Genomic DNA, 26,533 nt, shown 5'->3' with positions numbered 1-26,533 from the left:
GTGTTCATGCTGTATAGTCAATTAAACAAGTCTCACTGTATAAGTGCCAGTCCGTAATTGGAGCAACAGCCACCGTACACTTTAATGGACTCTCTGAAGAGAAGAAGAGCCGAGTTGAAAGGAATCCTCCATAAGCCTGGCAATAAACACAGAGAAACTCACAAATATTAATGACGTGTTTGAAGATTATATAACTGAATAAAGGAAACACAAACATATATGAGCAAATTTATATTGGCAATATACATTAAAAGTTAATGTTAGGCATAAACAATTGCAATCTTAAATAATGGAAAATAAAGAGAGAATTAGCTAATGGCATCCACAAGGAGGCTTCAAGTGATACCCAACTAGGCTCAGGCCACGTATGAAGAAATTCAATCACCAGTGCTAAAAACAGAAAAAATTAAGTTTACAAGAAAATGTCACTTACAGTCTCTTAAAAAAATTATTTAAAGGATATGTTCCGTATTTTATCAAGTCAAAGTTATTTCTTCACAAACATGGCACATATGCATTTGCCGTGTGAAATTGACTTCTTAAGTTAAGCGTTTGTAGCAATCACAAAGATGCTAAGATTCATGCCGACCTAAGACGGTGATTTGTTTATTTTATTGTGGGGACCCCAAGAACACATCCAGCCTTGACCCGGTATGCACACACAAACTCACACCCAGGTACACTGATAAGCGGCTCAATGACTCGATCAATATTGAAGTATACATAAAATAATGAAGAAAAAAAAAACAAGTATCGCACAAAACACATCCGTTGTCCTCCCTCATTCTGCAATGACGATAATTAGTTATTATACCCTACACAGTAACCAATAAACACTGACAACAGAGTCCAAGACATTCCAGTACAGCTGAAACAGTTGATTTTGGAGACTGGAATGAAACCCCCTGTGAACAGCCCTCGGAAGGAAACGTAAAGTTTTGTCCTACCTGTTACCTACTGCAACGTGAAGGTTTGATGATTAGGAGAGGCCCACCCCAGACGCCCACACGATGAAGACAAAGCCAAACAAGATGAATCCAGTGGAGAAAGATTTGCTTCCTCTTGGAATAAAATAGGCAGAGATTCTGGATAAGTGATCAGAATTTAGACTTTATAGGTGACAAAGTTCAATGAAGTGAGTACCGTTAATCTAGCAGTGTAATAAGTGTATATGTTTAATATGTCACTGTGCTCTGTAGAAATATTTTATAAATCTACTTTTCTCTCTATTCACATGCACAGCTAATACAAAGCCAGATTTAGCACAGGAGCTCATCATTTCAAACTGCTAGGCAAGCATAAGAAGACAAGACAGGGACAACTGCGAAATGGGCATTGTACACTATTTTTGTGTGTCAAAGTCAGAATGAAACTGAATCCTCTTTGCCTTGTTTGGAATGGCATGATTCACCAAAGTGGGGACCTGCACATGAAGAAAGAGTATAAAGCCTTGGAACATTGCCCGGCACACCTTTGCAGCCGACGGACAGATGGGAGATAACATCATCTGATCCTGAAAATCCTTCCAAAGCAGCGATGAAAACGGCACACTCTATACATTGGGCCCCCACTCCCAAACTGGGTTCTTGCCATCGGCTTCCTTTGTCTGTTATGCAGCGCAAGCCATCATTAAAGAAAGCTGTTATTTCTCCTATGTGATTTCTTACCTTCGCATCACTATTATATCTGTATAGTTTTTGGTTATGTAACACACAGCAATTAAAAAAGAACTCATTTCAACAAGGGAGCTAGCGCCCCCTGCTAGATACAAGAAGTACCTCGTTTTAATAGCGATTTTGTGGTAACCTACACTACAACAAGGGGCAAATAGATTTTGCTAATCAGACACTGACATTCTACCCTCTCCTGCACAAGCAACAACAAGACAATATAAGAAAAGAAAAGAAAATATCAGAAGGAAATGTGAAACTGGTTTTAAATTAAATGTCGTTGAAGTACTGAAAGAAATTGGTAACTGCACTGCTGCAACAAAAGTTGATGTGTCTGAGAAACTGGTGAGAGATTGGAGGAGGTAAGAAGATGTAAAAATATTAATAAATAAGTGTTGCATTTTTGAATGGGCGTATAATTCGGGGTCTGATTTTATGATCGATTTTTCAGGTTTCAAGACCCGACTTTTACACACTTCTACTATCCCAATTACAACATCGAAAATTTCAGAACATGTTGTACAAAAAAACGTGTATTAAATCTGCATCACTAGACGTACGTTCTTACTGCATTTATGTGGACCATTTGGTATTTACGTGTTTCTGATACATACAGTGGTGTGAAAAACTATTTGCCCCCTTCCTGATTTCTTATTCTTTTGCATGTTTGTCACACAAAATGTTTCTGATCATCAAGCACATTTAACCATTAGTCAAATATAACACAAGTAAACACAAAATGCAGTTTGTAAATGGTGGTTTTGATTATTTAGGGAGAAAAAAAAATCCAAACTTACATGGCCCTGTGTGAAAAAGTAATTGCCCCCTGAACCTAATAACTGGTTGGGCCACCCTTAGCAGCAATAACTGCAATCAAGCGTTTGCGATAACTTGCAGTGAGTCTTTTACAGCGCTCTGGAGGAATTTTGGCCCACTCATTTTTGCAAAATTGTTGTAATTCAGCTTTATTTGAGGGTTTTCTAGCATGAACCGCCTTTTTAAGGTCATGCCATAGCATCTCAATTGGATTCAGGTCAGGACTTTGACTAGGCCACTCCAAAGTCTTCATTTTGTTTTTCTTCAGCCATTCAGAGGTGGATTTGCTGGTGTGTTTTGGGTCATTGTCCTGTTGCAGCACCCAAGATCGCTTCAGCTTGAGTTGACGAACAGATGGCCGGACATTCTCCTTCAGGATTTTTTGGTAGACAGTAGAATTCATGGTTCCATCTATCACAGCAAGCCTTCCAGGTCCTGAAGCAGCAAAACAACCCCAGACCATCACACTACCACCACCATATTTTACTGTTGGTATGATGTTCTTTTTCTGAAATGCTGTGTTCCTTTTACGCCAGATGTAACGGGACATTTGCCTTCCAAAAAGTTCAACTTTTGACTCATCAGTCCACAAGGTATTTTCCCAAAAGTCTTGGCAATCATTGAGATGTTTCTTAGCAAAATTGAGACGAGCCCTAATGTTCTTTTTGCTTAACAGTGGTTTGCGTCTTGGAAATCTGCCATGCAGGCCGTTTTTGCCCAGTCTCTTTCTTATGGTGGAGTCGTGAACACTGACCTTAATTGAGGCAAGTGAGGCCTGCAGTTCTTTAGACGTTGTCCTGGGGTCTTTTGTGACCTCTCGGATGAGTCGTCTCTGCGCTCTTGGGGTAATTTTGGTCGGCCGGCCACTCCTGGGAAGGTTCACCACTGTTCCATGTTTTTGCCATTTGTGGATAATGGCTCTCACTGTGGTTCGCTGGAGTCCCAAAGCTTTAGAAATGGATTTATAACCTTTACCAGACTGCTAGATCTCAATTACTTCTGTTCTCATTTGTTCCTGAATTTCTTTGAATCTTGGCATGATGTCTAGCTTTTGAGGTGCTTTTGGTCTACTTCTCTGTGTCAGGCAGCTCCTATTTAAGTGATTTCTTGATTGAAACAGGTGTGGCAGTAATCAGGCCTGGGGGTGGCTATGGAAATTGAACTCAGGTGTGATACACCACAGTTAGGTTATTTTTTAACAAGGGGGCAATTACTTTTTCACACAGGGCCATGTAGGTTTGGATTTTTTTTCTCCCTAAAATAATAAACACCATCATTTAAAAACTTCATTTTGTGTTTACTTGTGTTATATTTGACTAATGGTTAAATGTGTTTGATGATCAGAAACATTTTGTGTGACAAACATGCAAAAGAATAAGAAATCAGGAAGGGGGCAAATAGTTTTTCACACCACTGTATAATGACATCTTTTCTTGTACCGTTTTTGCCTTGTTTGTCCATTGGAGGTAAACATAACATTTCTCTATTATTAAAAAAAAATCTTGAGAGGGAGATGAGGGAGATGAGACGTGATATTCTCAGAAGACACTTTTACGTTCAGCGAGACAAGGCAGTGAGACAAAAGGACAGCTGCTGTACAGGCTTTTAAATGATTGACGCACAGAACACGCAACTCACCAGCAGCAGCAAGCCAGCAGATGATCTGACCGCATCTCCTTAGTTTGCGTTCAGCCCCCCCTTCACAATGCGAGCAGCGTTATACGAGAAAGAGATTTAACCACGCCCGGGGATGGAAATAAAGGACAAAGAGTAGATGACAACGTAGAACGTCGTAAAGAATTAAAAAATGTAAAAATGTTGGCGCGGTACACATGCACAGCAGGTTAGAGATAATGGAAGTACGGAAATTCAAAAGTCGCAAAAAAAGTATCGGTGAAATAACAGAACAGTGCAAAAAGCTCAAATATATTGTTCGGATTAAGACTTGTACATCATCTAATTCGTGTTGCCTTAGAGAATTAAAAGATTCCAAAAATGTTGGAATGAACGTATGAAGTCCCGTGAGACTTTTAACATTCTTTCAAGTCACGCCCTACGTACAACTATTTTCAAACAAGACCACGGTCATCTAACCTCAGTCGTGTGAATGCTTTTGTCTCACACACTTCCTGCACTCTCAGCTCTTAAAAATTTTATCAGGACAATAATTTTATACGTTAGAGATGACACGTCAATGACAAAGCGAAGAAGAAAGGAAAGTTAAATCCAAATATTGTTTTTACTAAAGTTTTAAAGTAAAAGTGGAGAAAAGCCAAGCAAAATGACACCTTTTATTGGCTAACTAAAAAGATTACAATATGCAAGCTTACGAGGCAACTCAGGCCCCTTCTTCAGGCAGCTCTTTTATATTCTACTTCTGAAGAAGGGGCCTGAGTTGCCTCGAAAGCTTGCATATTGTAATCTTTTTAGTTAGCCAATAAAAGGTGTCATTTTGCTTGGCTTTTTTCTACATTCATAATGGCTAACACGGTACAACACCCTAGTACTAAAGTAAAAGTAAAAATAATGCATATGTAACAATTCCCATGAAAACAACAATCTCTTCAAATTGTATATCTGGTAAAGCAAACCCAGGGGTGGGAGAGGAAAGCAAGCAGGGGGGTGGAGCCCCCTAGTTAAAGTTAAATAAATGAAAATTGAGACGCTTGTGACGCTGTGTCTGACCAATGGCACTGGGTAGAAAGTCTCTTGCTTGCAATTCATTTTCAAGTTCTGTAACGTCTATTTCTGTTAAACATGGTGGTGCTGGGGGTGTTCTGGCTTGGACATGTATGACTGCCACAGGTCCTGGCACACTTCTCTTCACTGATGATGGAACTGCTGATGGCAGACGCACAATAAATTCTGAGGTGCAGTAGCGTAGCGTGGGTGTCAGCCTCCCGGGGTGGAGGAAAATTCCGCCGCCCCCTTATTTAGGTATGGTTCAAATTTTTACAAGATATTATTATTATTTATTGTGAAATTTTGCCGCCCCCTAAAAGTGCCGCCCGGGGCGGACCGCCCCCACTACGCTACGCCATTGCTGAGGTGTGTAGAAACATCTGATCTGCTCGAGTTCCAGTAAAGGCCTCCAAACTCATCAGATGGCGCTTTACCCTCCAACAAGATAATGAGCCCAACACCCTGTTGAGACAACACAGGAGATTATCAAAAGTAAAAATGGAAAATTCATGAATGGCCAAGTCAGTCACCCACCTGAAATCCAACTGAGCAGGCCTTCTATATGTTGAAGAGAAAACTTAAGGGGACAAGCCCCCCAAAACAAGCAGGTGCTGAAGATGGCTGCATTAGAGGCTTGGCTGACCATGACCAGAGAAGACCCTCAGCACCTGGTGATGTCTATGAATAGCAAGACTTCAAGCAGGCATTGCATGCTGGGATAAGTGACAAAGTTCTAAATATGACAACGGCTTTAATAGACCTGCCATTGCTATGTCCACACATTACGATGCCCTGAAATGGGGGGACCGTGTAGTAAAAGGGTTAAGTGCAAATCCCCTGAAATGAATGTCTGCAATGTGCACTTTAATCACAATGTCTGAATTGTCAGTCAGTCAGTCATTTTCCAACCTGTTATATCCTAACACAGGGTGACGGTGGTCTGCTGGAGCCAATCCCAGCCAGCACAGGGCACAAGGCAGGAACAACCCCAGGCAGGGCGCCAGCCCACCGCAGGGCACACACACACCAGGCACCCACTAGGGACAATTTAGGATCGCCAATGCACCTAACCTGCATGTCTTTGGACTGTGGGAGGAAACCCACGCAGACACGGGGAGAACATGCAAACTCCACGCAGGGAGGACCTGGGAAGCGAACCCAGGTCTCTTTACTGAGAGGCACCAGTGCTACCCACTGCACCACCGTGCCCCCCATGTCTGAATTGTTTGATTTGTAATTTCAAACTGAGGAACAGAGAGGGAATTCAAGGAAAGAGGAGTCTTTGCCCCAAACACTATGGAGGGCACAGTTTAATGATAAAGACTTTTGGCCACGTGATCAACAGAACCATGCATGACTGCCAGAAAGAAAAACAAAATAATGCAGTTATTTGTGATTACTCTTAAATATGAAATCAACCAAATAGCTGTTCACGTGGGTGCCACAGCAGGACCATTAGAAACTCCATTAAAGCATTACACATTTCATGACCAGAACTGGTAGTGCAGAAGCATTCAGATTAATTTACTTGAGTTCAGCTCATTTTCTTTGGCTGAGGAGAAGACAGCGTTACTTATTTCTGTATTTTCTAAAATGGGCTGCAGCTGTGTTTGACAACAGGCATTAGTTCCTTTAATTTCTCTCGTTTTAATGTTCAGAAGTCTTTGAGGTTTCACAAAGGAAGGAAGAAGTCACCAACAGACCATTAAAGTTGACACAGGGCAGCGAATTCATCGCTGAATTTATCACCGACTTGAAAACTCTGCTTGGTAACCCCATATGGGAGGACGAGGCTGTTATTTCATATTAGATTTTCAAAGGCACTCAAGGATGAGATGGCAGAGGGGATTATCTGGGAGAGGTTATTGAGTTGGCCTCTTGGAAATGGTCTCATCTGTTTGTCAGACATGGATAGCAGAAACAGCCTCTCCTCTAGCCGCACAGCTTTAACTTCATTGTTTCTTTTTTTTCTTTTATTTGAAATAATCTCATATGTAAAACGTTTGGTGAGGTTCTAATGGCACAGAGAATACTGTATGTGTCCAGACGATCCACTTAATAAGAATAAGAACTTAAGAAATCTGACAAACGAGAGGAGACCATTCAGTCCATCGAGCCCATTTGCTTAGCTAATAGCTAAGCTGTTCCAAAAAATTACCCTAATGATATCCTAATGTCCCAAACGAGATGAAAGAGCAATCGAAGTTAAAGCTTAGAATTGTCACATTTCAACCAGGGTCTTGTATGCTTTTACTTTGTCACATACAGTCATATGGAAAAAGTTTGGGAACCCCTCTTAATTCTTTGGATTTGTGTTTCTCATTGGCTGAGCTTTCAAAGTAGCAACTTCCTTTTAATATCTGACATGCCTTATGGAAACAGTAGGATTTCAGCAGTGACATTAAGTTTATTGGCTTAACAGAAAATATGCAATATGCATCATAACAAAATTAGACTGGTGCATAAATTTGGGCACCCCAACAGAGATATGACATCAATACTTAGTTGAGCCTCATTTTCAAATCTAACAGCTTCTAGACGCTGTCCTCCTATAGCCTTTGATGAGTGTCTGGATTCTGGATGGAGGTATTGTTGACCATTCTTCATACAAAATTCTCCAGTTCAGTTCAATTTGATGGACAGCCTGCTTCAAATCATCCCATAGATTTTCGATGATATTCAAGTCAGGGGACTGTGACGGCCATTCCAGAACATTGTACTTCTCCCTCTGCATGAATGTCTTTGTAGATTTCGAACTGTGTTTTGGGTCATTGTCTTGTTGGAATATCCAACCCCTATGTAACTTCAACTTTGTGACTGATGCTTGAACATTATCCTGAAGAATTTGTTGATATTTGGTTGAATTCATCCAACCCTCGACTTTAACAAGGGCCCCAGTCCCTGAACTAGCCACACAGCCCACAGCATGATGGAACCTCCACCAAATTTGACAGTAGGTAGCAGGTGTTTTTCTTGGAATGTGGTGTTCTTCTTCCGCCATGCAAAGCGCTTTTTGTTCTGACCAAATAACTCGATTTGTGTCTCATCGGTCCAAAGCACTTTGTTCCAAAATGAATCTGGCTTGTCTAAATGAGCATTGGCATACAACAAGCGACTCTGTTTGTGGCGTGAGTGCAGAAAGGGCTTCTTTCTCATCACCCTGCCATACAGATGTTGTTTGTGCAAATTGTGCTGAATTGTAGAACGATGTACAGATACACCATCTGCAGTGAGATGTTCTTGCAGGTCTTTGGAGGTGATCTGTGGTTGTCTGTCACCATTCTCACAATCCTGCTCATATGCCACTCCTGTATTTTTCTTGGCCTCCCAGACCTGCTGGGTTTAACAGCAACTGTGCCTGTGGCCTTCCATTTCCTGATTCAATTCCTTACAGTTGAAACTGACAGTTTAAACCTCTGAGATGGCTTTTTGTGGCCTTCCCCTAAACCAGGAGACTGAACAATCTTTGTTTCCAGATCTTTGGAGAGTTGCTTTGAGGATCCCATGCTGTCACTCTTCAGAGGAGAGTCAAAGGGAAGGAAGCACAACTTGTAATTGACCACTTTAAATACCTTTATATCTCATGATTGGACACACCTGTCTATGAAGGCTTAGCGAACTCATCACACCAATTTGATGTTACAAGTAATCAGCATTGAGCAGTGACAGGCATTCACATCAGCACAATGACAAGGGGACCCACATTTGTGCATAGCCAGTTTTTCAAATTTGATTTAATTTCATACAACTAAATACCACTTCACTAAAAATCTTGGTTCGGAAAACACCGCAGTACTCCGATGTTCCTAGGAAATGAAAGACAGACCACTGTTATCTTTTTTGTTGAAAGGAGAGTCAATTATTATGCAGGCTGAGAGGGGTTCCCAAACTTTTTCGTATGACTGTACATGGTATAGAGAAAGTATAGGAATCGTGAAAAAATTCGACCTCAAGATTTTGACGAACCGTGGCGTTTTAGATCTTCCTGAGTCTGAAAATATCAATTTTGAAATTAGGCCTCTCTGTGTGTAAACTCGATAACTTGAAAATGCTTTGCCCTCGGTCAATGAGAATTTGTACACCTGCTTTATATCAAAAACTAGCTGTCCTCCATGGCTCCGCCCACATAGTAGTGAAACAGGACAGTGAGGAGGGTCCCGCCCGGCTCCCTACTCCTGATGTCACGCATCCCCCTCCCCTCGGCCTGTAGCCTCTGTCTCAGATTAGCGTGAATATATCGCTCCTGCAAGCGAATTATGATTCTTAGCACGATGAGAAAAGTCACAAAATCAACTGGAATGTTCAAGCAAATTATAGAAAAAAAACAGATCTAAATCCGTTAAGTAGTTTTCTCGTGAAAAGTAGACGACAGACAGACATTGGATTTTATATATATACAGTACTAGCCATGCCCCGCGGCTCTGCCCACATAGAAGTGAAGCAGTACAGTGAGGAGGGCCCTGCCTGGCTCCCCACTCCTGAAGTCACGCTTCCCCCTCCCCTCAGCCCGTAGCCTCTGTCTCGGATTAACGTGAATCTATTGCTCATGCAAACAAATTATAATTCTTAGTGTGATGAGAGAAGTCACAAAATCAACCAGAATGTTTAAGCAAATTATAGAAAAAAACCCGATCTAAATCCGCTAAGTAGTTCTCTCATGAAAAGCAGACAGACATACAGACAGACAGATGTTGTATTATATATATAGAGACAAGAAGTCTTATCAACTTTTGGGCCACTTCTGGCAAACGATCTGAATACTTTCACAAATTTTCAAGTAAACTATGGTTATGATGATAGATAGATGATTCAAATTTTGTATAGATATTGTCTCACATGTGCAAATAGGAGGAAGCTGAGTGGACCAAGTCAAGGTAATTACCCACCAGAACAGGGGGTGGCAGGGTACACTAATCCCACTTCTGTTATCTCTGCAGGCCAGATACAGGAAAACCTACCAGACACCCCACCAATGACGTCACTTCCAGTTCTGGTACCACGGAAGACATAACTTCCAGCTGTAGCATCCAGACTGACGTCACTTCCAGTTCCCAACGCCCAGACTAACATTACTTCCGGTTCTCGCTCTTGATAACGTCACTTCCTTCTTTTGGCTTATAAAGCCGCCATCTTTTCTAATCAAATCAGTCTGACTCAGGACTTGAAACCATGCACATGTGTGCGTTATTAAAACCCATTCGCAGCCTGGGGCAATATATGGGTGGCTGCCCCAAACCTTTTTTGTGTGTGTCGAGGCTCTTCTTTTCACAATATTAATAATCATTAAAAGCAAGCAGATATGAAATTTGAGAAATATTATTCAGCTGGAAGTAGTCTTTTTTGTATCATGGAAATATAAATGTGTACACGATATTAAAATCTGTATTCAATATAATGCATATTCTTTCAACAACTATTATTAATTTTATTTTAATTTACATTTGCTGGTCATAAAATTAGAATATCATGACAAAGTTGATTTATTTCAGTAATTCCATTCACAAAGTGAAACTTGTATATTAGATTCATTCATTCCACACAGACTGATGTATTTCAAATGTTTATTTCTTTTAATGTTGATGATTATAACTGACAACTAATGAAAGTCCCAAATTCAATATCTCGGAAAATTAGAATATTGTGAAAAGGTTCAATATTGAAGACACCTGGTGCCACACTCTAATCAGCTAATTAACTCAAAACACCTGCAAAAGCCTTTAAATGGTCTCTCAGTCGAGTTCTGTAGGCTACACAATCATGGAGAAGACTGCTGACATGACAGTTGTCCAAAAGACGACCACTGACACCTCGCACAAGGAGGGCAAGACACAAAAGGTCATTGCTAAAGAGGCTGGCTGTTCACAGAGCTCTGTGTCCAAGCACATTAATAGAGAGGCGAAGGGAAGGACAAGATGTGGTAGAAAAAAGTGGACAAGCAATAGGGATAACCGCACCCTGGAGAGGATTGTGAAACAAAACCCATTCAAAAATGTGGGGGAGATTCACAAAGAGTGGACTGCAGCTGGAGTCAGTGCTTCAAGAACCACCACACACAGACGTATGCAAGACATGGGTTTCAGCTGTCGCATTCCTTGTGTCAAGCCACTCTTGAACAAGAGACAGCGTCAGAAGCGTCTCGCCTTTGGACTGCTGCTGAGTGGTCCAAAGTTATGTTCTCTGATGAAAGTAAATTTTGCATTTCCTTTGGAAATCAAGGTCCCAGAGTCTGGAGGAAGAGAGGAGAGGCACAGAATCCACGTTGCGTGAGGTCCAGTGTAAAGTTTCCACAGTCAGAGATGGTTTGGGGTGCCATGTCATCTGCTGGTGTTGGTCCATTGTGTTTTCTGAGGTCCAAGGTCAACGCAGCCGTCTACCAGGAAGTTTTAGAGCACTTCATGCTTCCTGCTGCTGACGAACTTTATGGAGATGCAGATTTCATTTTCCAACAGGACCTGGCACCTGCACACAGTGCCAAAGCTACCAGTACCTGGTTTAAGGACCATGGTATCCCTGTTCTTGATTAGTAAGCAAACTCGCCTGACCTTAACACCATAGAAAATCTGTGGGGTATTGTGAAGAGGAAGATGCAATACGCCAGACCCAACAATTCAGAAGAGCTGAAGGCCAGTATCAGAGCAACATGGGCTCTCATAACACCTGAGCAGTGCCACAGACTGATCGACTCCATGCCACGCCGCATTGCTGCAGTAATCCAGGCCAAAGGAGCCCCAACTAAATATTGAGTGCTGTACCTGCTCATACTTTTCATGTTCATACCTTTCAGTTGGACAACATTTCTAAAAATCCTTTTTTTGCATTGGTCTTAATTGATATTCTAATTTTCCGAGATACTGAATTTGGGACTTTCATTAGTTGTCAGTTATAATCATCAACATTACAAGAAATAAACATTTGAAATACAACAGTCTGTGTGTAATGAATGAATCTAATATACAAGTTTCACTTTTTGAATGGAATTACTGAAATAAATCAACTTTGTCATGATATTCTAATTTTATGACCAGCACCTGTATACATCATCAGTTTAACAATAATGTGTAAACATTGAACATGCCATGTTAATATAAACACGTAATGGGAACAATAAGCTGCTACGTCCCTATCGTGTTCCTGGTAATATATTTAATTTTATGATTTTTTTCTTTTTTATTTCCACCATCATTAACATAATTAAATGTAGCTAAATGCAGTTTTACCTATAGTGATTTATTGCAACAAATATTATATAATACTAACAGTTTTTCTGTCTTTTTAGGTGACAATAACTCTTTTTACTTTGCATGTAATCGAGGTAACACATATGTAATCATGACAAAATTCCACCACTGTTTTTGACCTCCCTAAGTGCGAAAATATCATTTTGATATAAAGTTTGATATTAAATAGAGATAAATGATTGTGTATCGATGTTATCAGTTTGTTATGATGAAAAACAAAGAGATATGCTAATTTGAGAAATATTGCGCAACTGGAAGTGGTTCTGATGACCTTTTCCTCTATCTCACTATACGAGAAAGTCGAGGGAAGCGCACTCCTGTTTGTTCTTTAAGCTTTTCAGCTGGTTGTCATATTACGTAATTGTGGCCTGGAAAGTAAACTAACATAGACAGCCCAAAAAAGATTGGGGTACTGGCCTGGTAACCTCTTTTAATTGTATAAATGAAAAAGACAGCCATCATACAGCTCTAAAGAAAATGGTGATCACTCAGTAGTGGTGATTCACATATTCTTTTTCATTTTTTCCCACTTCTACGAGGGGGTACCGGAATTGAAAAAAAAAATTGTTTTAATAATTTTTACTTATTGAAACTTTAGTTTCCTTGAAAGTACTCTCTATGTGAATGAATGCAGTTGTCCCAATGGTTTTCCTGCTGGTAGAAACATTTTTGGAATTGCTGAAGAGGAACGTTGTCCAAGGCCTATCAATGGTTTTTCTTTGACTTGATCCCTTACCTCCCTGGTCAGACCCTTTCCCTTCAGATCTCCTTTTACTTTATCCATCCATCTCCCTCACTTCCCTTCCCCTGGACTTCCATTCCCATCACTCTTTTCCCTATAATATTCCTGGTCACATGTCCACACCACTTCTCCCTACTGTTCTGTACTTTCTTACATATTTCTCCTACTTTTATTGAACCTCTGTCTGCCTCGTTCCTTCTTCTGTCCTCATGTTTAACACCACACATCCATGTCAACATTTTGATTTCTGCCACATCTATCCTCTTCTCCTGCATTCCCTTTACTGCCCACTTCTCACCTTCATACGTCATTGGTGGTCTTACCAATGTCTTAAAAACCTGACCTTTACCCTTCACCTTGATTCTTCAGTCACACAATACTCCTACACTTGCAACCGATTCTCCATCTTGGGCTACCACTTCTTCTTCCTCTTCATCTTTACCCACTTCTATGTGGGGTCGACGTTCTCCATTCAGCTCAGTCCTCATCTCCTTCCCAGTCAGATCCTTTTCCTTCAGATCTTCTTTGACTTTATCCATCCACTTCCACTTTGGTCTCCTGCATTTTCCCTTCCCCTGGACTTCCACTCCCATTACCCTTTGGCCCGCATATTCCTCGTTTCTCCTCGTCACATGTCCACATCACTTCTCTCTACTGTTCTGTAATTTCTTACATGTTTCTCCTACTTTTATTGTACCTCTGACTGCCTCATTACTTCTTCTGTCCTTATTTGTAACTCCAAACATCCATCTCCACATTCTCATTTCTGCCACATCCAACTTCTCCTGCACTCCCTTTACTGCCCACTTCTCACCTTCATACATCATTGGTGGTCTTACCAATGTCTTAAAAACCTGACCTTTACTCCTCAAATTGATTCTTCAGTCACACAATACTCCTACACTTGCAACTGATTCTCCATCTTGGATGACCACTTCTTCTTCCTCTTCATACTGTATTTACCCTCTTCTATGTGGGGTCGATGTTCTCGGTTCTGCACCTTGTCTTCAGTCAGACCCTATTCCTTCAGATCTTCTTTTACTTTATCCATCTACCTATGCTTTGGTCTCCCTCGTTTTCTCTTCCTCTGGACTTCCACTCCCATCACTCTTTTAGCCACATATTCATGGTCTCTCTCCTCTTCAAATGTCCACACCACTTCTCCCTACTGTCCTGTACTTTCTTAGATGTCTCTCTCCCACTTTTGTTGTACCTCTGATTGTCTCATTTCTTATTCTGTCCTTTCTTGTAACTCCACACACCCATCTTAACATTACACCGTTGAATTTCTTTCTACTCACTCTGACCCCTGCTATCACAAATCTGAGCTTACTTGTCACAGACCTTACATGACGTGAGCGGTACCCATGTGCCAAATGTTGTAAAAGTGGCCCTTATAGACATAGAAATAGCAACTGTCGACAGGAAGCAGCAATCATTTTAAGAACCACAAGTTAAATGAACCTCTCCGAATCACGGCAGAAAATAATGAACTGGCAGCCCAACACACAATACTAAAACCAATAGGATACAGTGCCTGATTTAATCAATAAATTAGTTTAAAAATATACACATTTATAGTATGCACATTTATTTCACTTTCCAAAGAGTCATTTCTTTGCCAAAAAGAGGAGTGACTGCTTTTTGTGTATCGCCCAAATCTTGGCGTGTTTGCTCATTCTGAAGAATGCTTCATTTTTAGAGCGACATCTTCAAGTGCAATTTGTTTACTACAGTCTTTGTACTGTCAATTAAAATATTTGTAACAATTTAAAGCACTTCCGTCGTTTGTGTTCATACGTTGCTGCTGTATCAGCTAAATATGTCTGCTAGAGATAATCTCATCTCAAGAAACTGCTTTTAGTAATAGCAGCTGTGTTTTGTTGTTTGTATTACGTATTACTGTTAACGTTAATATTAACATTAATGTTAATATTATTTCCTACTAATTAATATTAATATATTAAGGGTGGCACGGTGATGCAGTGGTAGCCCTGCTGCCTCTAAATAAGGAGATCAGGGTTCACGTCCAGGGTCTTCTCTGTGTGGAGTTTGCATGTTCTTCCCGTGTCTGCGTGGGTTTCCTCAGGGTGCTCCGGTTTCCTCCCACAGTCCAAAGGCATGCAGGTTAGGTGAACTGGTGATGCTAAATTAGACCTACTGTGTGTGAGTTTAGTGTGTCTGTGTGTTCCATGACCAGGGGTTTGTTCCTACTGTGCGTCCTCTGCTAGCTGGGATAGACTTCAGCCCCCCTCCCATGACCCTAGTTTGGATTAAGACCAATTTATTAGTGTTGTTGTCTGTAGAGAGGGTCTAATAACCCCAAACACCAATGCAGAAGTCCGAAATTAAAAAATAAAATTAATAAGAAAACCTTAATAAGCAGTACAGGGGAACAGCAAAATACAAAAAAGACAGAAAACAATAAACACCTCCACCTTCAGGGACTAAATGAACCATAGTCACCCCTGGCTACTCTGTTAATGTCTACCCTGCTCACCTTTCACTACGTGGGTCACCTTCCTAACCTCCGACCAGCTGAGCTCCTGTCACCAGAAGCCTCCCAACTTTAAGTTCTCTGAACAAAGGAAGCAAGGCCCTTTTATATTGTGACCCCCAACCACCTTCCGGGTACCCTCCCATGGTCAATCTTTGGTATTGTATGGGTAGGACACCCCCTAGTGGCACCAGAGATTGCTGCACATTAGCATCACTACAGAAGTGCACTGGAGAGGACAGACTGGTTGTCATTCTCAGTATGCAAGTGAGGGTACAACACATCGCCCCCTAGTGGTCTGGGGAACCTGAAACCCTGTGATAGATAAGGCACTATATAATAGATAGATAGATAGATAGATAGATAGATAGATAGATAGATAGATAGATAGATAGATAGATAGATAGAAAAGACACTATGTAATAGATAGATAGATAGATAGATAGATAGATAGATAGATAGATAGATAGATAGATAGATAGATAGATAGATAGATAGATAGATAGATAGATAGATAGATAGATAGATAGATAGAAAAGGCACTGATAGATAGATAGATAGATAGATAGATAGATAGATAGATAGATAGATAGATAGATAGATAGATAGATAGATAGATAGATAGATAGATAGATGTGAAAGGTGCTATATAACAGATAGATGTGCAGTGTGCTATATAATAGATAGATAGACAGGCACTATATAATAAGATAGATAGATAGATAGATAGATAGATAGATAGATAGATAGATAGATAGATAGATAGATAGATAGATAGATAGATAGATAGATAGATAGATGTGAAGTATGCTATATAATAAATGATAGATAGATGTGAAGTGTGCTATATAATAGATAGATAGATAGATAAATAAATAGATAGATAGATAGATAGATAGATAGATAGATAGATAGATAGATAGATAGATAGATAGATAGATAGATAGATAGATAGATAGATAGAAAAGACACTATGTAATAGATAGATAGATAGATAGATAGATAGATAGATAGATAGATAGATAGATAGATAGATAGATAGATAGATAGATAGATAGATAGATAGATAGAAAAGGCACTGATAGATAGATAGATAGATAGATAGATAGATAGATAGATAGATAGATAGATAGATAGATAGATAGATAGATAGATAGATAGATAGATAGATAGATAGATAGATAGATAGATGTGAAAGGTGCTATATAACAGATAGATGTGCAGTGTGCTATATAATAGATAGATAGACAGGCACTATATAATAAGAAGATAGATAGATAGATAGATAGATAGATAGATAGATAGATAGATAGATAGATAGATAGATAGATAGATAGATAGATAGATAGATAGATAGATAGATAGATAGATAGATAGATGTGAAGTATGCTATATAATAAATGATAGATAGATGTGAAGTGTGCTATATAATAGATAGATAGATAGATAAATAGATAGATAGATAGATAGATAGATAGATAGATAGATAGATAGATAGATAGATAGATAGATAGATAGATAGATAGATAGATAGATAGATAGATAGATAGATAGATAGATATGAAAGGCACTATATAATAGTGTAGCTTCTGCTAAAAGCTTCCCATCAAGCTGATGAACTCGAGGTCATGACCCCAAACGCCACGTCCCTAGAAATGTGGGATGAGACCCTAAAAGGCTATAAGACCCTAAACTTCCACCCTGTTTGTGACACACTAAGCGCATTAAACAAACGAAAGCTCAAGAAGTCTCCACTCCTGTGCGTATTTGAAATGAACAGCCAGGAATTGTGGTAGACCCTCCTGAAGTATTCAACGCAGGGCAGTATCTGGAGTTGACTGGTAGGTGGACCCCATCTTTGGGGACCACCCACAAAAAAAAGCAAACATAATAAAGGCTTAGATAAAGATAAACAAAATATGAAGAATACCGCAAATCATTAACAAAAGAAATAGTAGCACATAGAAATAAATCAAACACAAACATATGAACCCCAGGCAGGGAAGCAATCTTTACTGAGCAATGACAGTAGTAGCCATGACAAGACCATAAGAACACAAGCCTGACATTCTTGTTAAATGAATCACACAAAAGTGGATTAGGAAGGAGAAACTAATCAAATTATAAACTCTAGCTCGAACAAGAAAATATTAAACTCTTAATTAAATTTTTTGTGTCTGCCATATTTCACCAAATTAAAATATGTTCTTACTTCCTGTAGAAGCAGCTCATATTATGTATTGTTGAATGCTTGAAATTCTTTGTCTATGTGACATTTTTTAAACTGCCTCAAGTTTAGCCGAAGGTGAATACAGTCATGTGACATGAAGTGCCATAAAAACATACGGATCTCTGATACAGTTTCTTAACAAAAGTCAAAAAGGAAGCATAAGTATGTGCACAAATTGTTTCTTTTATGAAAAGGTTAATGTATATGTACAGTATGCACTCACAATTCATTACAACACCAGCTGAAGTACATCACAAGGGCAGAAATAATGTATATTTAATTATTTATATACAGTATACCTTACCTTACCATATATAGCTGTTCTTCTGTTATCAATAAAAGGTAAAGTAAATAAGTGCCTGAAACAAAAATAAGTTACAGAAATGAACCATAAATAAATAATAGTAACCATTGTGGTAAAACACAAATTATTTGCAACAAGAAAAATAAATTTCCATTAATGAAAAATCCAGCTTAACAAAAAGATAAGTGCCTGTGTGTCTGTACGATTGCCATGTCTCAGTCATTCCAACAAATGGCGCATCACAAACATTAATCCTTTACAAAATGAGATAACAAAGACATATGTATGTATTGCATTTCTCATTCCAATAAATGGCACATCACAAACATTAATCCCTTGCCAAATGACATAACAGAGACATATGTATGTATTGCATTTGTCATTCCAACAAATGGCGCATCACAAACATTAGCAAAGCTTTTACTAATTCCTTTCCAAATGACATATAGCAGAGACATACTGTACATAACATACATTTTTCACTTCAACAGATGTCACCTAACAAACATTTGTACCAATGCACTTTTTTGCTACAAATATTTCTGACACGCCATCTGTTGGAACGACAAATGCATTGCATTTTATTACTTGCATTCATTACAGACTATTGTAAATTTCTATAGATGGTGCACTGCAAACGTGAAGGCTAAGGTCTATGTTGATTATTTAATTTTCATCCTGTCTTAGACAGGTAGCAGAGCTAATTTATGAAATATTTTAAAATCACATACTGAATGGCTTTAAGATAATCGTGAACTTCAAGGACTCCCACACGTTGATAGATTTGTCTCATAATATTCAGGCCCTGGAAGCCACTTCCACTGCTATCAAATTGGGCCACAATCACACCATCAGAGCTGCTCAACACCGAGTCCCAGTCAAGATGAAATTTTTCAGTTATTGACTGGCTACCAGGGGCTTCATCACTGCAAAAAGAAGCAAAAAACAGATGATAAAAGGACACAATTTCTCATCTTTTGCTTATATGCAGTGTGATAGGCTTTTAGTTACCAATGCGGGAATTAAATACAATCTAATATTCTGGACTGAGAAGTTTTTTGGATGTTAAGACAGCGTAATATACTGTGGAGCTTTGGCTACATCCTTGAGATCCTTTCAGCTTCTACGTTAGTGTGGATTGGATTTTATTGTCTATTTTTACCATCCATGGTCTTCCTCTTCAGTTGCGGCACACTTAAAAATCATGGCAATTGAGACACAAACAGTAGTACTTAGAAATATGTGGATTATTTAACAGAAAACCACTTGTACAGACGGATTCTGAAAGTATTCAGAGAGGTGCTTGAAGAAAATCTGCTCCAGCACGCATGCCACCTCAGACTGGGATGACAGTTCACCTTTTAGCATGACAATGATGTGAAACATACAGCTATGACAATGCTGGTGTGGCTCAGGGACAAGTCTTTGAGCGGCCCAGCAAAAGCAAAAACTTAAACCCCATAGAGCATGTGAGGAGAGACCTGAAGACGGCAGATGACAGACGCTTCCCATTTAATGTTGCAGAGGATTTGCCAGGGAGATTGGGATACACTGGCCTATTCCAGGTGTGTAAAGCTTGCAGAGACTTACTCAAGAAGAAGCTGAAAAACAGGCTCCAACAAAGTACTGAATTCAGGGTCTAAATACTTCTAAGAATGAGAGATTTCAGTTTTTAAATTTTAACAAATCAACAAAATTTTCTGAACACACGTTTTTACTTTGTCATGAAGGGGCATTGAGTGTAGATTAGTGGGCAACAATGGTAAGTGTATCCGTCTGTGGAAGATGAATGTTCTCTTCGTTCCCTTGTACTAATCCTTGTCTAAGGAGTTAAGCAGAAGTAAGCTTTAAAAACATGCTTTTGCTGAGCAAACAGAAAAATATTTGTCAAAAGGACTCAAGGTCTAAGAATTCCACACTGAGACTGCCTTATCACGGTTTCCTTTAGTTTACATCTGAACGCCATAACAAAGGAGCCAAGGAATCAAGTTGCACAAGGAGCATTGAAGGGGCTCAAGGATTGTGTATAATAAAGTGTTGACTATTGCATTTTCATAATGAATATTAAGTCACGCATTCTAGGGGTATAAAAACTTTGCCCCACCCAACAAACAGTGTTCAGAAGAGCCCTGGCGCTGTCATGTAATATTGATTGCCTGCTTTTCTGAAACCTGCTCACTGTGACGATGAGAAAATAAAGCTGCTATATGACCACACCTGCTGTCTTGTCTAAGTGATCGTCCACATACCTCAAAAAAATACACCTCGCTCCAGCACCTCATCTTCTTCTATAAAATGCTACTGTGGCTGTTCGTTTGTCTGTCCAGGATTTTAAACCACCTGTAGCTCACAAAATGTTTGACCGATTGACCTGAAATTTGGTACACATATACTACATGACGTCTACTGTCTGCTTTTGGTGTGATGATTGACCTCCAGGGTTATTCCTCTTTATATTTTATTGTAGAATCAACTCTTGGCTGTGCAGTGCATGCATACAGGGACCGTTCTCATCCCTACCACCTTCACCGTCACTTCCACTACCTCTTCATATCTTAAATCATTCTTGAGGCAGATTGAAGTGTGAGCTTAAGCTGAAAAATTAAATTAATTGCAACACAAACACTGACTTAATCAGTTTTAAACGTGAAAAGATGCCGACGGAAGAAGAGAAGAAGCGGGCCGTTAGGGTGAAGAAAAGAAGAGCTGCTCAGGAAGCAGCAAGGGCATCAACCTCTGAGCACACGAATGATAAATGTACAGAGAAAGAGGATGAAGACTAGGAACGCTCAAGTCAAATGTATTCACTGCACGTTAGCATACAGTGCGCCGTTACTGGTAAGTATAGATAGACAGATAGATAGACAGATAGATAGATAGATAGATAGATAGATAGATAGATAGACAGACAGACAGACAGACAGACAGACAGACAGACAGATAGATAGATAGATAGATAGATAGATAGATAGATAGATAGATAGATAGATAGATAGATAGATAGATAGATAGATAGATAGATAGATAGATAGATAGATAGATAGATAGATAGATAGATAGATAGATAGATAGATAGATAGATAGATAGATAGATAGAACTATAAAGACAATAACTTTGTATAATGTTAACGTTTACCCCCCTGGTTGGAACTGAAGAGTCGCATAGTGTGGGTGAGGAACGATCTCCTCAGTCTGTCAGTGGAGCAGGACGGTGACTGCAGTCTGTCGCTGAAGCTGCTCCTCTGTCTGGAGATGATCCTGTTCAGTGGATGCAGTGGATTCTCCATGATTGACATGAGTCTGCTCAGCGCCCGTAGCTCTGCCACGGATGTCATACTGTCCAGCTCCGTGCCTACAATAGAGCCTGCCTTCCTCACCAGTTTATCCAGGCGTGAGGTGTCCCACTTCTTAATGCTGCCTCCCCAGCACACCACCGCGTAGAAGAGGGCACTCACCACAACCGTCTGATAGAACATCTGCAGCATTTTATTGCAGATGTTGAAGGACGCCAGCCTTCTAAGGAAGTATAGTCGGCTCTGTCCTCTCTTGCACAGAGCATCAGTATTGGCAGTCCAGTCTAATTTATAATACATTTTAATTTATCATCCAGCTGCACTCCCAGGTATTTATAGGTCTGCACCCTCTGCACACAGTCATCTCTGATGATCATGGGGTCCATGAGGGGCCTGGGCCCTCCTAAAATCCACCACCAGCTCTTTGGTTTTGCTGGTGTTCAGGTGTAGGTGGTTTGAGTCGCACCATTTAACAAAGTCCTTGATTAGGTTCCTATACTCCTCCTCCTGCCCACTCCTGATGCAGCCCACGATAAGCAGTGTCGTCAGTGAACTTTTGCACATGGCAGGACTCCGTGTTGTATTGGAAGTCTGATGTATATAAGCTGAACAGGACCGGAGAAAGTACAGTCCCCTGCGGCGCTCCTGTGTTGCTGACCACAATGTCAGACCTGCAGTTCCCAAGACGCACATACTGAGGTCTGTCTTTAAGATAGTCCACGATCCATGCTACCAGGTATGAATCTATATTGTGACCAGTGTCTCCACCGGTTAGTCGCCCATAACAGTGGCAACCGTCACTCACGAACACTTCAATAGCTCCCCTGCTCCTTTTTTTCCTCCCACACGCTAAACGCTCTTAACAGCAAGCTGTTTCTCTGTTAATCCATAACCCTATGGCAAAGAAACACAGGTGCCCTTCAACAACTCCCTCTTACACAGCATTTCACTGAGAAACAAACTCACTCTTACCCGTCCCCTTTGCGGGATCAGCTGTGACATGCTTTTTACACGAGATTTAGAACATTTTAAAGACAGAGACCCCCGGCCAACCTAACGGCTCCCTCTCCTGTTCTCTTTCCCTCAGACTGCATCTGCTCCAGTCGCTGCTTCCGAGCTGCTGAACTCACTTAATGAGGTGTTCTTTTAACCTGGAGACGGGAGCTGGACCACGATGTTTGACAGCTGCAACCTGTGTGCTTTTCTGCTGTTGACAAACCGCTTCTGAATAAGGTCACATGTTTGTACCTGCCAGTTCAGTAATAAAGATTTTGTACCTTGGAAACCTCATCCCTTTTCCAGTCTCCTGTGCAACTTTGTGACCCACGCTTGACAATAATACATACACAGGAATCCGTGGGACTTTCTGAATGATGTCCAATCAACTCAGCGGGCCACAGGTAGACTCCAATCAAGATCTAGAAACATCTCCTGGAGAATTCACGCAAACAGGATGTACCTGAGCACAATGAGGAGGGCCACAGTAAAAGGTCGAAAAAGTTTTATGAATACACTAGCTGTCCCCGTGGCTCCGCTCACATAGTAGTGAAACAGGACAAACATTAAAATTCAATAAAGAAAATGCAATTCTGGCCAAGTGGAAGGTAGGTAGGCTCCAGCGTCAAATGCTGGCACTGTATGTGACCGTGTTCATCTTCATTATGTAAAGCACTTTGAGCTACTTTTTGTATGAAAATGTGCTATATAAATAAATGTTGTTGTTGTTGTTGTTGATGGGAGAGCGTCCCACGCGTGGGGAGAACAGCACGTGGCCGTGATATCTCCGGCAATCAGCAGCTACCCTCTAAAACACATGGAGCTCTGATCTCTCTCTCACACACATCAAACGTTACTCCTTAACAATTTCTAGATGATACTGTCTGCTGAACAAACAGGCATCACTAGCTAAGCGGAGGGAAGGTGCGCTCCAACACGTGGCAAGGGGTAGAACGACTCGAAGAGAGGCTGGAAAAGTGAATGACAAGGGTACCACCCCCTTTCCCTTGGGCCACAGCGTCTGTCTCGGATTTGCGCAAATAAATCGGTATCACTGCGAACTGTGATACTTAGTATGATGAGAGAAGTCACAAAATCAACCGGAATGATCAAGCAAATTATAGAAAAAAAACCCGATCTAAATCTGTTAAGTAGTTCTGTCATGAAAAGCAGACAGACATACAGACAGAGAAACGTTTTCGATATTGTGAAAGTCGTAAGGACGTACCACTCCCCAAACCCGGACACAAACACACACAGAGTCCAAAAGAAGCACAAAGTTTATTTCCTTGTGGGGAAGGTTGCCCTCTCGTGTTCCGGGGGAGGTATTGCTGTTCTTCCATCACAGGGGCGTCCTGTCCAGGGAAGGGCCCCAGCCACCCGCCACAAATATATATATATATATATATATATATATATATACAGTCAGTCAGTCAGTCATCATCCAACCCGCTATATCCTAACTACAGGGTCACGGGGGTCTGCTGGAGCCAATCCCAGCCAACACAGGGCACAAGGCAGGAACAAATCCCGGGCAGGGCGCCAGCCCACCACAGGACAAACACACACACACCAAGCACACACTAGGGACAATTTAGGATGGCCAATGCACCTAACCTGCATGTCTTTGGACTGTGGGAGGAAACCCACACAGACACAGGGAGAACATGCATACTCCATGCAGGGAGGACCCGGGAAGCGAACCCAGGTCTCTTTATTGAGAGGCAGCATTACTACCACTGCACCACCGTGCCCCCATGTCTGAATTGTTTGATTTGTAATTTCAAACTGAGGAACAGAGGGGGAATTCAATGAAAGAGGAGTCTTCCGAAAAACGATGAAGTCACATTTCACTCACTTTTTTAAAGAGTTACAAAAAAACGTTCCTGCGATCCTGTTGTCTGAGTCCGCAGAATAATCGGATGTGACAGTAAATGCACGCAGTCATGCTGCGCATTTATTCTGCTTATCTGTAAAATCGTTTAATTCCCAGTCCAAATGGCATTGTGGTGTTTATAGCACTTAAATTAAAAATAAAAAATAAAGGTTTCTGTACGCCTCTACATTTTATTAGACATAATAAATCTTTCCGGATAAATTATTAGAGTAACACACAGTGGTTATGTCTCCAGCAGACGTTAAAAAAAACATTTTCTTTTGCTATAATAATCAATATAATTTTCTTAGGAAATTTCTTTTATATTTCCAAAGCTAGAGTGTGCTGTAATGACAATACAACAAACTCAACTAAATTGGATATGACACACTGCGCAAAAGAGCTGTGACAAAAAGGTATTGAATGAAGATTATTGTCTGAAAATTATGACCGATCGCCTACTGTGCGTTTGCATTATGTGCATCATAATTACAAGCACTCTCAATTTTTTTTTGTTTCTTCATGATGCCAAAACATTGATTAATATTTCCTAGGATCAAAAACATGCGGTGAAAGCAGTTATTATTTTAAAGAGATAGGATTTTGTAACCTTTTAGATTGATCTTTCCAACTGAGGTGTAAAAAGCAGCAACGTCGCTTCAGAAAATATGCACAACATATTACAATTCACAAAATTATAAAGCAGAGAGGAAAATGATAAATGTGCATTGTTTGGATTGGCCATATATTTTATTTTTTGTCATGTTTTGTTTTAAACCTAGATTCTAATGCATCATAGATATCTACAAAAATTAACTTCTCTCTATCTCTTTCTCTCTGTCTCTCTCTCTCTCATATATATATATATATATATATATATATATATATATATATATATATATATATATAACGTCTGTCTATCTGTTTGTCCGCTTTTCACGAGAGAACTACTTAATGGATTTAGATCGGGTTCCTTTCTATAATTTGCTTGAATATTCTAGTTGATTTTTTGTGACTTCTCTCATCAAGCTAAGTATTATGGTTTGCTTGCAGGAGCGAGATATTCTCGCTAATCCGAGACAGAGGCTGTGGGCCGAGGGGAGGGGGAAGCGTGACGTCAGCAGTGGGGAGCCGGGCAGAGCCACGGGGGACAGGTAGTATACAGTTAGGTCCATAAATATTTGGACAGAGACAACTTTTTTCTAATTTTGGTTCTGTACATTACCACAATGAATTTTAAATAAAACAACTCAGATGCAGTTGAAATGCAGACTTTCAGCTTTAATTCAGTGGGGTGAACAAAACGATTGCATAAAAATGGGAGGCAACTAAAGCATTTTTTGAAGACAATCCCTTTTTCATTTCAGGGACTCAAAAGTAATTGGACAAATTAAATAACTGGAAATCAAATGTTCATTTCTAATACTTGGTTGAAAACCCTTTGCTGGCAATGACAGCCTGAAGTCTTGAGCTCCTGGACATCACCAGATGTTGGGTTTCCTCCTTTTTAATACTCTGCCAGGCCTTTACTGCAGCGGCTTTCAGTTGCTGTTTGTTTGTGGGCCTTTCTGTCTGAAGTTTAGTCTTCAACAAGTGAAATGCCTGCTCAGTTGGGTTAAGATCAGGCGACTGACTTGGCCATTCAAGAATTTTCCACTTCTTTGCTTTAATAAACTCCTGGGTTGCTTTGGCTGTATGTTTTGGGTCATTGTCCATCTGTATCATGAATCAATTTGACTGCTGTATTTAGCTGGATTTGAGCAGACAGTATGTCTCTGAACACCTCAGAATTCATTCGGCTGCTTCTGTCCTGTGTCACATCATCAATAAACACTAGTGTCCCAGTGCCACTGGCAGCCATGCACGCCCAAGCCATCACACTGCTTCCACCGTGTGTTACAGATGATGTGCTATGCTTTGGATAATGAGCTGTTCCACGCCTTTCCTTGCCATCATTCTGGTAGAGGTTGATCTTGGTTTCATCTGTCCAAAGAATGTTTTTCCAGAACTGTGCTGGCTTTTTTAGATGTTCTTTAGCAAAGTCCAATCTAGCCTTTCTGTTCTTGAGGCTTATGAGTGGCTTGCACCTTGCAGCTCACCCTCTGTATTTACTTTCATGCAGTCTTCTCTTTATGGTAGACTTGGATATCGATACGCCTACCCCCTGGAGAGTGTTGTTCACTTGGTTG

At 40.3% G+C, this 26,533-nt stretch overlaps 2 protein-coding genes across 4 annotated transcripts in view; both read right to left on the bottom strand.

Moving 5' to 3' along the window:
- ccdc93 (coiled-coil domain containing 93) overlaps nucleotides 1-26,533 on the bottom strand; it is an 876,647-nt gene that overhangs the window by 143,424 nt on the left and 706,690 nt on the right. For 2 of the 3 annotated variants that reach the window (XM_051930751.1, XM_028807976.2), the window contains one exon: nucleotides 11,890-11,900. The exons of the other annotated variant lie outside the window; for it this stretch is intronic. The gene's annotated coding sequence lies outside the window, so the exon portion shown is untranslated. Of the gene's footprint in view, nucleotides 1-11,889; nucleotides 11,901-26,533 lie in introns of those variants that run through there. 3 annotated transcript variants of the gene reach the window in all.
- Nucleotides 1-26,533, bottom strand: part of LOC114656664 (inactive dipeptidyl peptidase 10-like) — a 284,823-nt gene that overhangs the window by 27,538 nt on the left and 230,752 nt on the right. Inside the window, exons 18-20 of the mRNA XM_051930750.1 lie at nucleotides 18,911-19,105; nucleotides 18,180-18,234; nucleotides 37-136 (exon numbers count right to left, since the gene is read on the bottom strand). Of these exons, the coding sequence (XP_051786710.1) occupies nucleotides 37-136; nucleotides 18,180-18,234; nucleotides 18,911-19,105 (350 nt within the window). The remainder of the gene's footprint in view (nucleotides 1-36; nucleotides 137-18,179; nucleotides 18,235-18,910; nucleotides 19,106-26,533) is intronic.

This window comes from Erpetoichthys calabaricus, chromosome 8, assembly GCF_900747795.2.
Source record: "Erpetoichthys calabaricus chromosome 8, fErpCal1.3, whole genome shotgun sequence".
Classification (NCBI taxonomy): domain Eukaryota; kingdom Metazoa; phylum Chordata; class Cladistia; order Polypteriformes; family Polypteridae; genus Erpetoichthys; species Erpetoichthys calabaricus.
Note: the sequence above shows the minus strand (reverse complement) of the source record. Positions and strands in the feature narration are given on the sequence as shown.